Source organism: Gigantopelta aegis, chromosome 4 (genome assembly GCF_016097555.1).
Source record: "Gigantopelta aegis isolate Gae_Host chromosome 4, Gae_host_genome, whole genome shotgun sequence".
In the NCBI taxonomy this organism is placed as follows: Eukaryota; Metazoa; Mollusca; class Gastropoda; order Neomphalida; family Peltospiridae; genus Gigantopelta; species Gigantopelta aegis.
The window spans coordinates 75495439-75510984 of record NC_054702.1 but is presented as its reverse complement, the minus strand read 5'-3'; the positions used below and the strand labels follow the sequence as shown (position 1 = coordinate 75510984).

Here is a 15546-nt window from a genome sequence, read left to right as displayed (position 1 = left end):
GTCACAAAGCTATTACTTATGAATATGTTACAACAGAAATCAGTGTTAAGACCATATGTAGTATCACTGACTAGCTGTCCCAGTGCTGCTAATGTACACAGCTTATTGAATTGACATCGAGGAAATGGGATTATCATACAACAGTATCCAGCATAATTTCCTCATTCAAAAAAAGTGATAACTTCTGGATTGTTCACAAATATCCATCTGGGGAATGCTACAGTAAATGATAAACTAACCATTACAGGGTATTATGTTCTGAGACAGATATAGATAAACATACGTGAGTATGTATACTCATCAAAACAATCAATGTCTTTATGAAAACATCATTTAATTCCCCCACCCCCACATTTTTTGTTTTATGTTTCATTATTTCAAAGCAATGTGGTGCAAACAAAGTTGCCTTATAACATCTGTAAAATACTTTTCAACTGATCATTAAAAATTAAACAAAGATGCCTACATGCCATGCTTAAAATGGAAATATAATTTTATTTATTCTGCAGTCACTATATACACTGGCAAAATATGACAATATACAAGATATTAATATTTTTTAATATTTATATTTTTATATCACTGACCAAAAAGATAACTTTATTGAATCGGAAATACTTTTACCCTAGTTATAATCATCAAAGGAATGTTAACCTTTAACCCTATAATGTAAACAAAAAGTTAAAGTTCGTAAAATATTTAATGACACTACTATTAGATGTCAAACAAAGTTTTAGAGGAAACCTGATACCTTTTTCATGAACAACAAAGAGATCTTTCATATACAGTTTCCTACAGAAAGACAGCAAATACCACAACCTTTGATATATTAGTCATGGGACATTGGTTGGGATGGGAAAACCAATGCAGAGAATGGAATCTAATTAGATCCTGTGACCAAAGCTTCTCAGACAAGTGAGCTAGATCCTGCCCCCAAATGTAAACAAATGATGCATTGTTAAAATAGACTACTTATAAATAACTTTAATAATAACAAGATACATGTATTTAGAATTTTAAAATATGTTCTTTGATAGAATTATTTTGTGTTGCTCAGGTATTTTAGGTGCATGCATAAGACTCTATAAAAAGGTACAGTTGTGAAATATAATAGTTCATTTGATTTATTATGTAGGATGGTAGGGTAAATAAAATAAATGGTCACAGTCTTAAGACATTGGCTTTATCCTCGTCAGGTTATTTTAACAACGGGAAGAAAAACAAAGAGCATTGAGGGAAAATGTAACAATAATAATTACTTCAAATTTTAAAAATAATTTTAGATTTCATAAAAATGTTGTGCTAATTATACAAGCAGAAAGTATGGAGTTGTTGGGTTTTTTTGGGGGTTTTTCTATAACAAATTATTTAAAATATGAAGAAAAAAAAACCCCTTAATTCCCTGGCTCTTTGGCTTCATGAAGGGCCAATGGGAATAACCTATGATGTACATACAGATAGTCAGATAATGGTTCTATATGTCAAGGTCAAAATTACACACTAAATTAAAAACCTATAATTATGGTAGACCATTAAAAGTAATCGGTAAATTATACTTTCTTAGGCATAAATATTTCACAATTGTAGAGTTGTAAACATTAAAATTAAAAATATCTTACTAAAAATGTGACAACACAGGTTATTTCAGTGGACCCTCATATATATATATAAAAAATTTGAACTTCTGTGTAATGTTGGAGATAGGAATAAAAATAAAAATTGCTTATGAAAAGTGAGCAGTGACATGAAATCTTCAGGGAGACTTGTTTATTCCACTTTGGAGTGGGTAATGTAATTGATCGGGGTTGTGTCACACATTTTATTGGATGGATGTCAGCCAAGCTGCAACATTAGGTTATGAGGCACGTCTGGGACTTCTACAGGCAATTAAAACAACTGGTGGCTTCATCAACGAGACTGATTGCCAGACAATAATAAAAAGAAGAAGAAAACATCATCAAAACTAATCACTTGGACTGAACAGTCATTTCATATCATTGGTGCATGACCAGCCAAGTCTGGTATTTGGAAAGAAAAAAATGAAAAGAAAGGCTGGTTGAATAGCAATTATCAATAGTATTGGAATTTCATCATCAATCATCAGTTATATAATATGATCAGTTTCTGCCAAACTATCAACTTTTTATTACACAAGTTGTTAGAATATATTATATGAACTTGACAAGGATTGGAATTATTACGGCTATGTTCATGTTCATAGGACTTGAAGTTAACATTTTTAGCTAAGTACACAGTGCATGTAAACTAAATAAAATAGGAGCAAACATTTTTATTTTTGCCACAACTTTGATTAATAAAAATTAAAAATAACAGTAAAGCTAAGATTGTAAATACCTGTTTTGATATTTTGTTCATTGATTTTTTTTTTTTTAATTATGCAATATTGATACACTGTTTTCAAAAGAAAGTTATGTTTTTGATGTTCACAAATGAATTAAAATGACCAGCATTTTGACATATCACTTGCATCAAATGTGAACTTTTTAAGAACTAATCAACCACATTTAATTTTTAATAAACAAGATTACAAGTACTAGAGTACTAGAGAGAGGAACAAGACAAGGTATTATATTAAAATACCTGTGTTTTTGGCTGTGCAACTGGTTATGGTAACTGAATACGTTCTAATAGAATAATGGTCAAAGCTCAGGTAGAAGAATGCGGCTAAAGCAATTTATCAGGCACAAACATCAAATTATGGTCTCATTTGTAACTGAGGAGCGGGACGTAGCCTAGTCGTGAACTGCTCTCCTGATGCACAGTCGGTCTGGGATTGATCCCCGTTGGTGGACCCATTGAGCTATTTTTCATTCCAGCCAGTGGTCTACGATCGATCCCCATCAGTGGGGCTATTTTGGGCTATTTCTCTAAAAGATCCTTTGCTACTAATGGAAAAATGTAGCGGGTTTCCTCTTTAAGACTATATTTCAAAATTACTAATTGTTTAACATCCGATAGCCGATGTGCTCTAGTGGTGTCATTAAAAAAACACCTTTACATTTGTAACTAAATAGTTGCTCATTTGAGCCCTGGTTCACTGGGATAAATTCCCACAAGTGTATTCTTTTTCCTAAAAATGAAGAAATACATTGTATATATATCTCAAAAATATTTTACTTGTGCAATGAACCTCTATTTTGAGCATTTATTTATTGTTTTTTCTGCTTGTTATTTCCCATTTTTGTTACCAAGGCTCTCTATATTGGCATGCTGATCCTATAATACGTATCGCTGATTAAATAACATTTCATATATTATGGCCCTTCCTTTGGGAGAAATGTAACAAAGATACAATATATAATGTAGCCAAAGTTTTATTACACCAGTAGGCTATTAACAGCCCACATTCATCACCAATAGTGACAAGAAAATGAAGCATCCTCTCCATCATCACTGTTCTCTCGCCAGCAGTTGAGATAAACACAAATTACATACATGTTAAACCTACATTTAGATAACTGCACACAGAACTGATTATTAGGTATATGAGTGGTATAATTCAATATATTATCAGCCCTTGGCAAACATCAAATCACATTTTTATCAATAACATTACCTGGATAAATGCCATTGGCAAATTTATTAACATGGAATATGCTGTCATGTACTATATGAAAAGATACAAATATAATATAACATCTGCTGCTATTATTACATGCATGCATGTTATAATGGCATTCACAGCAGGGCCATCATTTGGTTTTGCATGACTTGCCTTACAAGAATGATAGTTGTGAGGTGCCATATCAAATATTTATGGAATAAAAGCAACTGCTCTGAATGGTAGTAATATGTTTTGCCTTATGTTTCAACAGTTAATCACCAATACTGTATCATGGATCATGGTTAATAAATAATTATAATGCATTATTTTATCACAGATTTTAAATTTAAAAGGTCAGTGGAATATTTAACCTGAACCTAAAAATTATCTTATCAGAAAATTGATCCAGATAAAAATGATTAAAGAACATTTTTGTACTGCTAATGCATTATGCATTATCAGAAGTGAGAATGGATGTTACCCAGCTGTCAGGTACAGAAATGTTTTGTGTTCACTGAGATGCAAGTAAGATGATAAGTTGAATTATGACTGATTCTTTGTGAAGAAAATAGTACCTGTTGCATTAATTGCCAGTGTTATGAAGATATAAAGAGGTACATACATGTAAATGCACATTATAGAATTACACTGTTTTGTCTTTGGACAAATATTCTAACTTGGCTGCACATTATAAATAAAAAAATATGGTAATCACATGCAGTGAAAGTTTCTGAACAAGTGATCTTACATGTGTATATGTAGAAATAAAAAAACACACACAAGTGTATCCAAAGCCTAAGGAGCAGGGTCTTGGTTTTAATAAGTTATCAACAATTACAACTGGCTGTAAGCAAGATTTGATTTTCCCGATTTCTACAATTAACTGCTTATTCCCCACATCCATTTTAATGTACATGAACATGTCAATCACTGTACCTTCACTATCACCTGCTTTTGGGCTTTTAACCCAGAAAATGGTATTTCAAAGAATCCCAATGACAAGTGGTTGCATCTTGCTCGTTTAGAGGTACAACAAATTTATTGCAATTTTCTCTATTATAACAAATTTGATTACATTTTGTGTGAGACAAATATAGCTATTTTAAGGTCATATTTCAATGTGAAAACATATTATGTTAATCTCATCAGATAAAACATCATATTAATCAATGTCATCAGATAAAACATTATGTTAGTCAATATCATCAGATGAAACACATGCTGAAGTGAAAAATGATGTTCAAGACAATATTATATCACCAATAAATATGTCTGCCATTATGTTTAAAATAGAATACAAGTATATGACTGGCAGAGACAGAAAGAGACAAAAAAATCATTACTTCCTCATCTGCCTTTGGCTGGTTAAATCTGATCAGTGTGGGTGTATGATTTACCAAAGGATACAGTGTCGGTTTAATGACATCGTAGCACATTATTTAATTAGTGGCTTTTAAGTCAGTAGCATCTGGTACTTGTGACACCCTGTCTAAAGACTGAAAGAAGAAACCAGTTGCCACCTTAATAAAAGAAGTTTTTTCTATTTTATTATACCATATTGTATTATACATAATTATACTATCTATTCTATACCATACCTAGTATCACTGGTGTAACATGGATTTTATATTGGAGGGGGCACCACACTGGGGGAGGGGCAACAACATTGTTTATGAGTCATGTTACAGGGTGATGGGGAAATATATAATGTGATGGGTGAAAAAAAAAGAGGTATAATTGCCAGTGCATAGTATCAAAATTGATAAACCATTCAGTCATAAGGCATTGAAAGAAAAATAGAGAAAAAAAACTATTTTATAAACTAAAACTATTCTTTATTACTGTGTTATGTTATTTACAACCCCTTTGTCCATATGTTATTGCAAATGCACACATATTTGTATTAATTAGCACATAAAAATCATATTATCTGTTTTACACATTTGCTGATGTGAAATTTGCAGTTCAGCATTCATTTTGTACAGTGTGTATAACATGTAATAATTATGAAAAATTATATTTTTAATACAGTGTAAACCATGTCATACATGTAATTTACACTGTATTTATTATATAATTTTTGGTATTACGATATAATGAATTTGTATAGAATGGAAAATTTGTTTATTGACAGTTCAATACACTCTATAACTACAAATGTCAAACAGTAATGAGTATACTTGGTCTCAATACTAGAGATGAAAGCTGCTGCCACCATTTATATGATTCAGTAACAAGATATCTTATTCTTTCTTGGGTTTTTTTGCACTTGTTCATTTGATATGGCAACAGCAGCTTGCTAGAGTAAATGCTGAAATCATTAAAATGCTGAACACATTGATATATTATACATTAAGTAATTCCAAGCATTGACATGGTTTTATAACATGGTGTACTTGTATATTATCGTATTACCACAACTCCAAGGCATTCATTTGACTCTGGCAATCTAGGCTGGCAATGCCCTCATAATGTTACTAATTATTAATTTCAGATGCCAAGAGATGGGAAATCATGACTAAGAAACACTGAGGCAGAAATACCCGTTATTATAGGTATGGAAGGTAACCTAATTTGGGCTCAATAATTGGATGGGTGACTACTGGGAACATTAGGTGCCATAAGCATCACGAGAGTTCGTGACTCACATTGCAATGGCCATAGAAAGTGCTGTTATGACTGTTGGAAAGAGTATGATTTTTTTTTTATGTATCAACAGGAATCATACGATGACCAATGCAGGTATTAACCCATAAATGTTTGTCCTGGACAAATAACAAATAAGCTACATACCTACATGACAACACTTACAGTTTCTGGATTGGATCCCAGAAGGTGAGAAATAGTTTGCAGAATAACTTTACAACAAAATGAGAAGGAAAATTAGTAGGGACAAAAAAATGGAAGTAACATTCATATCAATTTTTTATGGCACTGAACAATGGAGATAAAGAAAATATGTAAATCAGAGGCACTGTGAGTATGTACAGAAATGTGACCCTTTGTCTTGTCTTAAACATGTTTTCTTTTATTTTAAAAGAAAAAAGAATTATTAATTTTTCTAGTTATAACAAATGAAATACAACAGTTTTCCTTAAATTCAATTTTGAAAATGTCAAAGCTTTAATGAAAATGAACTAGGAACATAATATATGTCCATCAAAAGTAGGTCAAGGTAGCCTACATATGGTACACAACAGACTGCCATACTAAATTGTACTTGCACGCAGACTTTGATGATTCTATATGAAGTTTGTTTTGACACCACTAGAGCACTTTGATTTATTAATCATCAGCTATTGTATGTCAAACATTTGGTGATTTTGACATTTAGTCTTAGAGAGGAAGCCCACTACATTTTTCATTAGTAGCAAGGGATCTTTTATATGCACCATCCTACAGACAGGATAGCACATAGCATGGCCTTTGATATACCAGTTGTGGTGCACTGGCTAGAATGAGAAATAGTCCAATGGGCCCACTAATGGGGATTGATCCCAGACTAACCACACATCAAGTGAGTATTTTACCACTGGGCTACGTCTCCCATCCTGATTCTATATGAAATGATAAGGAAGATATGGCCTGGACAAGGTTAATGTGCAGTAATGCATGCAAAGTAAGTACCAGTAATGGTGACCTAGTTATGGTACACAACATACCACCATCCCATGTTGTAGTTGCATGTAAGATTTGATGATCCTATATGAATTGATAAGAAAGATATGCACCAGAAATAAAAAGTTTACAGATGGATGTCTGGACATACATTCTGACAGATGGACAACGCCATACCTTATTAAGACCTATCAAAAGACAGGCATGTAAAAAAGGACCTTCATTTTGAGGTGGGTGGAACTGGACTACATGTCACCCTGAACCCTTAGATCTACCCACCAAAAAAGATAAACAGAGATGTTTTGTTGAAACTGATATTAGTGGATGAGTGGTTAATGGCATAGACTGTCAAATGGCATGCAAACTGGTGCAGTACGAACCCTGCCAATTGAAAGTTTGTGGTTTTAAATATTTATATTCTTTTTCTTTAAGATTACCCACAGATTGAATACAAGGACAAATGGTAGTTTCTGGATATCACTGAATTTTTAAAGAAGAGCCGACAGTTGTTAGAAAGTCGGTTCTTAAGTTATTCAATCATGGAGGAGGATAATTTTTTTTGTGTGTAAAAATCTCATGTGTCAAGTTGACAAGTGCTCTGGAATTAGTCCTATCTCCTCTTCACATTACGGAACTCATCGATGCAATTTTGCAGTATTTTTTTAATGAGTTTCCTGGTTGCTAAGTAACATCAATATAGAACAAGCAGCCACATTGTCTTTTTATCCTATTTCCAAGCATTGCATAATTATCATTTTCAACAGGTTTCCATGGAAGCTGGAAACTTAAATCCTAATACAAAATGATTTTGTATTTGCAGCAATATGCACCAACATTACATGAATGTCTCTAATTTGTTATTTGCTATGTGTGTATTTGAACATTCAATCCCAAATTAGAAATGCATAGAAATTCAAAATTCTATTTAGATTAGGCAAACATTACAGAAATATTTGTTGTAAAATATTTCAGCCAATATCTTTTTCAATTATAACTTTGGACTTTTAATCTCTGGAACACCAAAATGTTTGTCCATCACCTATAATTATCTCTGACTAAATAAAGTCAAAGGGACATTTTGAAATAGTTGTGACTTCTACCATGAAAGACAAGCTGCCATGTTATTTGTCTATAGGTGGACTGCCACCCCTAGGACAATATCCACCATTAACCAATCTAACTGAAATTTTACTGGTCTTTCAATTTTTGGTTTCCACCAACAACTATCAAAACTGTCCATATGACGCTTCACTCAACCAATGAAAACAGTGTTAACTAACACTTGTAGTCTACCAATCTAATTTAACTGAAATGAGGTCTTACTGGTCATTCCAACTTTATGTTTCCATCAGCAGCTGTAACAAAAGCTCACCTCTCATCTCTCTTTCATTCAACCAATGTCTTTTTTATGTTCAGTCTTCTCCTGATCATGTTAATAGTATACTGACAGAGGCTTTGGTCTTTGGATATAGGCATGTAAAACAAGTTTGAAGTTCAAGTTCTATGAACAATAGCAATGACTGTTCATAACAAAGAATCACCTGGATATGGTTTACCTGATTGAAACAAACAATATAGTCAATATTTTGGGTCCAGTTTTAAGTGGATTTTATCCACAAGACAACTGCTGCCAAACATACACATAGCTTCACATTTTATGAAGGTAAAAACAAATTGACAAAATCCTAATAAAGAAAGAAAGAAGTGTTTTATTTAACGACGCACTCAACACATTTTATTTACGGTTATATGGCGTCAGACATATGGTTAAGGACCATACAGATTTTGAGAGGAAACCCACTGTCTCCACTACATGGGCTACTCTTCCGATTGGCAGCAAGGGATCTTTTATTTGCGCTTCCCACAGGCAGGATAGCACAAACCATGGCCTTTGTTGAACCAGTTATGGATCACTGGTCAGTGCAAGTGGTTTACACCTACCCATTGAGCCTTGCGGAGCACTCACTCAGGGTTTGGAGTCAGTATATGGTTTAAAAATTCCATGCCTCGACTGGGATCCGAACCCAGTACCTACCAGCCTGTAGACCGATGGCCTGCCACAACGCCACCGAGGCCAGTAAAATCCTAATAAATACAGTGAGTAATCCAATTGTTTTATGGATGCTGTTATAAACATTTTCTCCAGAAACATGATTTAACAATGGAAAAAAAAGAAAAGAAATTAAAAATGTACAATAAGTACCATATTAGATGCAGTACATGTATATATTTTAATTAAAATTATCTCAATAATCAATAAAGAACACTTTGATAAATTGCATAAAATTTCTTGCATGTCTAAAATGCTTCAAGATGGCATGCAGAAAAGCTGAGGTTTGTTTCATTTAATGCCTCCACTACAGCACACTGATTAATTAATCATCAGATATTGGCTGTCAAACATTTGATATTTCAGATATGTAGGTTTTAGTGGAAACCTACTACATTTTCATTAGTAGCAAAATAGGACAGCATATACCACAGCAATTGATTTACCAGTCATAAATGTTCATTTTTATGATCCAAGCACCTCACACAAGCACTCTACTGAATGAGCTAAATCCTGCTCCACAAAACATTAAAAGCAATCATAATTTACCTTTGGAACTTTGGCATGCTTCCCTTGTCTTGCATCTCGGATAAGCAGAATATCCAGAAAATCCATTTCCTGTAATAATATAATACGTTTTTAAAAAGTTTTCTTTAATATAAATTTTGAACCATAAAAAATGTATATGAATGTACTGCCAATATAATGCTCAATTGTTAAATCTGAGAAACGGTGTGCCTTGATTAAATTTCTACCTTGATCTATTATCATTAAAAAGCAATTACATGTTTCTTCATATTGGTTTTATGGTACAAGTTTATATTGAGTTTGTGTTTTAGTTTTAATCTGATCAACAGTAACAGTGTGATTTAAACTAAATTTCAGTGACCCTGACCCCAAAAAAGAATCATACAATCTCTTTGTAGAGTGAAACCCTTCTAAACCTGACATCCAAGGAACCAAGTATTTTGTCCAGTTTTAGAGATGTCTGGTTTTTAGGGCTTTGCATTGATACAAAAGACCGGCCTCGGTGGCATCGTCGTAGGCCATCGGTCTACAGGCTGGTAGGTACTGGGTTTGGATCCCAGTTGAGGCATGGGATTTTTAATCCAGATACCGACTCCAAACCCTGAGTGAGTGCTCCGCAAGGCTCAGTGGGTAGGTGTAAACCACTTGCACCGACCAGTGATCCATAACTGGTTCAACAAAGGCCATGGTTTGTGCTATCCTGCCTGTGGGAAGCGCAAATAAAAGATCCCTTGCTGCTAATCGGAAGAGTAGCCCATGTAGTGGCGACAGCGGGTTTCCTCTCAAAATCTGTGTGGTCCTTAACCATATGTCTGATGCCATATAACCGTAAATAAAATGTGTTGAGTGTGTCGTTAAATAAAACATTTCTTTCTTTCTTTCTGATACAAAAGCTTATGTTATACTCTGTTGCTATTTCCACTGGTGTCCTATTCATATCTGGCCTTATATATATGTACTGAATATGTATCCAATAAATAATAATCCAATAAAGAACCTCTGACTTAAGATATATTAATGTTTGCTTATATACTTTTAAAACTTTTAATGATTTTAAGTTTAATATGTTTCAAATTTAAAGCTATACAAACCTTGTTCTGGTTTCTCCAAAATAAGATGTGGCCATTTTTATCCACCCGCAGTGTGACTGGTGTTCCAGTTTGAGAACTCTGTAAAACAAAAAGGTAATATTTAGCAAGTATTAATACATTCTGCAAATCATAGAGGTAATATTTAGCAGGTATAAATGCATTCTGCAAATCACAGAGGTAATATTTAGCAGGTATGAATGCATTCTGCAAATCACAGAGGTAATATTTAGCAGGTATGAATGCAATCTGCAAATCACAGAGGTAATATTTAGCAGGTATGAATGCAATCTGCAAATCACAGAGGTAATATTTAGCAGGTATGAATGCATTCTGCAAATCACAGAGGTAATATTTAGCAGGTATGAATGCATTCTGCAAATCATAGAGGTAATATTTAGCAGGTATCAATGCAATCTGCAAATCATAGATGTCATATTTAGCAGGTATCAATGCAATCTGCAAATCATAGAGGTAATATTTAGCAGGTATGAATGCATTCTGCAAATCATAGAGGTAATATTTAGCAGGTATCATTGCAATCTGCAAATCATAGAGGTAATATTTAGCAGGTATCAATGCAATCTGCAAATCATAGAGGTAATATTTAGCAGGTATCAATGCATTCTGCAAATCATAGAGGTAATATTTAGCAGGTATGAATGCAATCTGCAAATCATAGAGGTAATATTTAGCAGGTATGAATGCATTCTGCAAATCATAGAGGTAACATTTAGCAGGTATGAATGCAATCTGCAAATCATAGAGGTAATATTTAGCAGGTATGAATGCATTCTGCAAATCACAGAGGTTAAAAAGTTTGTTTTGTTTAATGAGGTAATATTTAGCAGGTATGAACACATGAAATGCATGCCTGTGACATCTAACATTTTTTGGGCATAAACCTAAATGTACAAAAAGTATACTGAACAACAAAAGAAATGCAAATATTAAAAAAATTCATGACCAAATTAATTCAGTAAACAGACTCAAAATGAACTTAAAATGTTCACAAATCATTGATAAATACAAAACCTAATGAATAATTTTAAAAACATTAAAGAAAACTAAATTAATATTTGTGTTTCTTTTGTGGTTTAGTTACACAAGAGCATCATCGGGTGTGTGTGTGTGTGTGTGTGTGTGTGTGTGTGTTCAGTGGGTTCATACCCCCCCCCCCTTTTTGAGCCAGCATGTTTTGAGCCAGCATGATTTTTAAAAACTAAAATGGCAAAAAATCGAAAATTGCAAGCACTTTACCGCTGGGCAACATATAACTTCTAGTAGACTGTTATGTGCTTGGATCTTCATATATCAGAATTATTATAGAGTACATATTAATATAACAAGAATATCTCCCCTACCATTAAAATATGTTGGTGCACTGTGATCAACATCCAGAGGTGCAACTATGAACCAAGAGAAACTGATCTACATGCAAACTTTTAATGTTAAACTTTAATGCCATCGGAAAAGTAATACCTATATCTCATTTAATCCAAAGTAGTTAAATATAATCACTTCTTGCCCACTGGACAGGGTTATACAGCTTTTGCACAGTGCTAAAAAAATCTGTCTGACCCGAGGGCTAGATGATTTCTTCATAACTAATTTTTTTTTCAAAATTCTGTTTGCCATTTAACATTGCATCATTGTTTTAAAAATATTTAAACAAATTAATATTTTTAACTTTATATTTACTGGTAAGTTTTTATATTTTTATGTTGTTGCATAATGTGGACTATATTTTTCCACGTATGATTAAAGGTGTTTGTAGGTGAAATGTTTATGAATCATTCTACAATAAATAAACTGTAGCTTACCAAATTAATGTTTTGTTATTGTAATTAAATGGGCAAGAAAAAGAATCAATCACCGTTGTGAAGTACAGATAAGGCAATTCCAACCCTGGGGACAAAATGTTTTTGTAAGGGCCTCGGTAAACCTTGGCCCTCACAAAAAACATTTTGTCCCTTGGATTGGAACTGACTTATCTATACCTCAAACCGGTGATAGTAGATTCTATTAATCTCTACTTTTAGCATATTCTTTTAGTTATAGTATGAGTCTATAACAGGTATTGTGCATCAAGACAGTTGATGATTTAGATGTTGATAGCAAAAACACAGGCTTATTAAAACTGTAGCTGTGTTTGTGATTCCCCCCCCCCCCCCCCCTTAATAAATGAGGTTAGTAACTGGTGTTATAAGATGGGGAGATAATACTGCAGCTTTAAGGCAGGTGGCTGCTTAAAACAGATAACAACATGAACACATTTTAAAGTTCATCTCAAAATAAACTTTCACTGCAGAACATTTTATTTGGAATACATTTTACTGTGCTCAAATAGACTTATCAGTAATTAATTTGGTATCAAACCAAACCAACATGTACTTGGGTGGGGTTTTTAACAATTGCCATGGTGAACTGTTATGTTTGCTTCATTCTGTTTTGCATCTACAATGCATTTCAACATTTTAAAAGAAAAATTGTCAATATTTTATGATTACAGAACATAACGCAAAATGATGCAACAGGAGTGACTTGTGGCTTTACAGCAGTGATTAAGTCATCTAAAACATACCTTTGTCTGCGAAATAATCAATGTGCTAAATCCTAATCTATCATGTGCCTGGCTTTCTGATAATTACCAACAGTCAGAAAGCCACTGATTTGTCATGTTCATGCTTTTAGGTTCACACAGGTAATTTCACACCAGCTGTCCATGGACAGTAATGTGGTTAATTATAATTAATTAAATTTGACATTCGGTGTGGAGCAAAACTTACATTAAAACAAAACATGTATTTCATTACATAGCTAATTGCCAATTCTTTAATGTTAAAAGAAAGAAGTAAATTTAAATCAGAAAAATAATGAGTACTGTTGCCAGTGGAGATATCGAGGCATGTATGCAAAGATGTCAGCTACCAAGCCCTAGTCTAGAATTTAAAATGTAAGAGAAGTGACATCTTCCTTCCCATGAGAAATGTGATGGCAACAGTTTGATAAAAGTAATTGAAGTGAAATATGTATTGATACATTATGTATGTTTCAATGGAAAATTTCTGAAATATACACTCAGTGTAAATATTTCATTATCAAATACTACTACTGGTAATAAAATATAACAATAAAATTTAAGCAAAACCACTTAACATTTTCATTAGAAATGCAATAGCATTAAGTAACTGACAATGAATGTGTCATTGATATATGTTAAAATAAAGTCATAATTAATATTTTCCGACATTAGTGAAATGAATCTGGTTGCCTGCAAACAGCATTGTTGATGCAGAGTTTCGCATCAAAATGAAATGCAACCAACAAGGCATAAAGTGAACTACCCACATCTACATGTATGACACTAAACAATCAGTGTCTTTACGTCTGTTGTGTGATTTTGTTTTTGATATTGGATTAGGTCCAAAATATTATGGTGACTTTGACTTTTCATTACTGCTAATATAACTCAACAACTTAAGCCAACTTTTAGTGACCCCCCCCCCCCCCCCCACATACCATTTCACAGGGTCTGAGCTACTTATGCCTGAAGTGTTGCTGAATACAGAATTCCAATGAAAATGATACAAGACTAAAACTTCAATATAAATATTTCTTCAGTCAGTTACCATTCATGCATATATCTTGAATATTACTTATTGACAACAAAAGCAGTTAGTTTGTTTTGCTTAATGATACCACTAGACCACACTGATTTGTCTAACATTTGGTAATTCTGCAATATAGTCTTAAGACAACACATGCTACATTTTTCCATTAGTAGTAACGGATCTTTTAAATGCTTTCACCACCATCCTTGGTTTGATAGCATACACAATGTTCATGTATATTACAGACAAAACTCATTAAGATGTGTAACAACAAAAGCCACAGAATACAGACATACGTGTACATGATTCCGATTAAAGCAAAACGGTTAACTGAGGAACAACACTTGTCACAATACCGTATTAGCAACAATCGAGGAAATCAATTTATTAAATGAGTTATGTACACATTTATCCTACAGAGATCACAAATAACATTGATTACATTGATCACTTGAGTAAACTGATGAGCCGGTCTAAATGTACTGCTGTAACCCGCACATGTTTTAACCTCAATAATGTGTTAATAAATCCATTGTGTCTAGCATAATGGAATTGAGATTGAAAACGAAAGAAAATATTATTATTATGTTTTTGTTGGCACATTAGCTGTAAAAATCAACACACTCTGGTTGTACTGGGTTATGGACAGAAATAAATAAGCTTAATTAGAAATCTCATTTTTATCATATCAGGTCATGCAATATGACCTAAAACAAATGCAGACAGACAATACATAATTATGTCACCTTTGTTGTCACTAATCTTTTTTTTCTTTTTACATTTATTATCAATTTGGGGAACTCTTGATTTCATAGCCTTACACTGTATTAGTTTGTGTGTGTGTGTGTGTGTGTGTGTGTGTGTGTGTGTATGTGTGTGTGTGTGTGTGTGTATATATATATATATATATACATGTGTATGTATATTAATTTAAGATATCATCTATGTAACATAATTTTATATATATATAAGTATGTCAATTCTGGTCAAAATGGGGCCAATTTTAAGGACTTGTGGAGGCTGTCCAAAGGACAATAAAGAGACTAAATTGCCTTGATTTTGAAACAAAAAAAATGAAAAAGC

At 33.1% G+C, this 15546-nt stretch overlaps 1 protein-coding gene across 1 annotated transcript in view; it reads right to left on the bottom strand.

Annotated features, from left to right (window-relative positions):
• The window catches only part of LOC121371095 (1-phosphatidylinositol 4,5-bisphosphate phosphodiesterase beta-1-like), a 158826-nt gene that overhangs the window by 73198 nt on the left and 70082 nt on the right, over nucleotides 1-15546 (bottom strand). Inside the window, exons 2-3 of the mRNA XM_041496743.1 lie at nucleotides 10853-10930; nucleotides 9783-9851 (exon numbers count right to left, since the gene is read on the bottom strand). Of these exons, the coding sequence (XP_041352677.1) occupies nucleotides 9783-9851; nucleotides 10853-10930 (147 nt within the window). The remainder of the gene's footprint in view (nucleotides 1-9782; nucleotides 9852-10852; nucleotides 10931-15546) is intronic.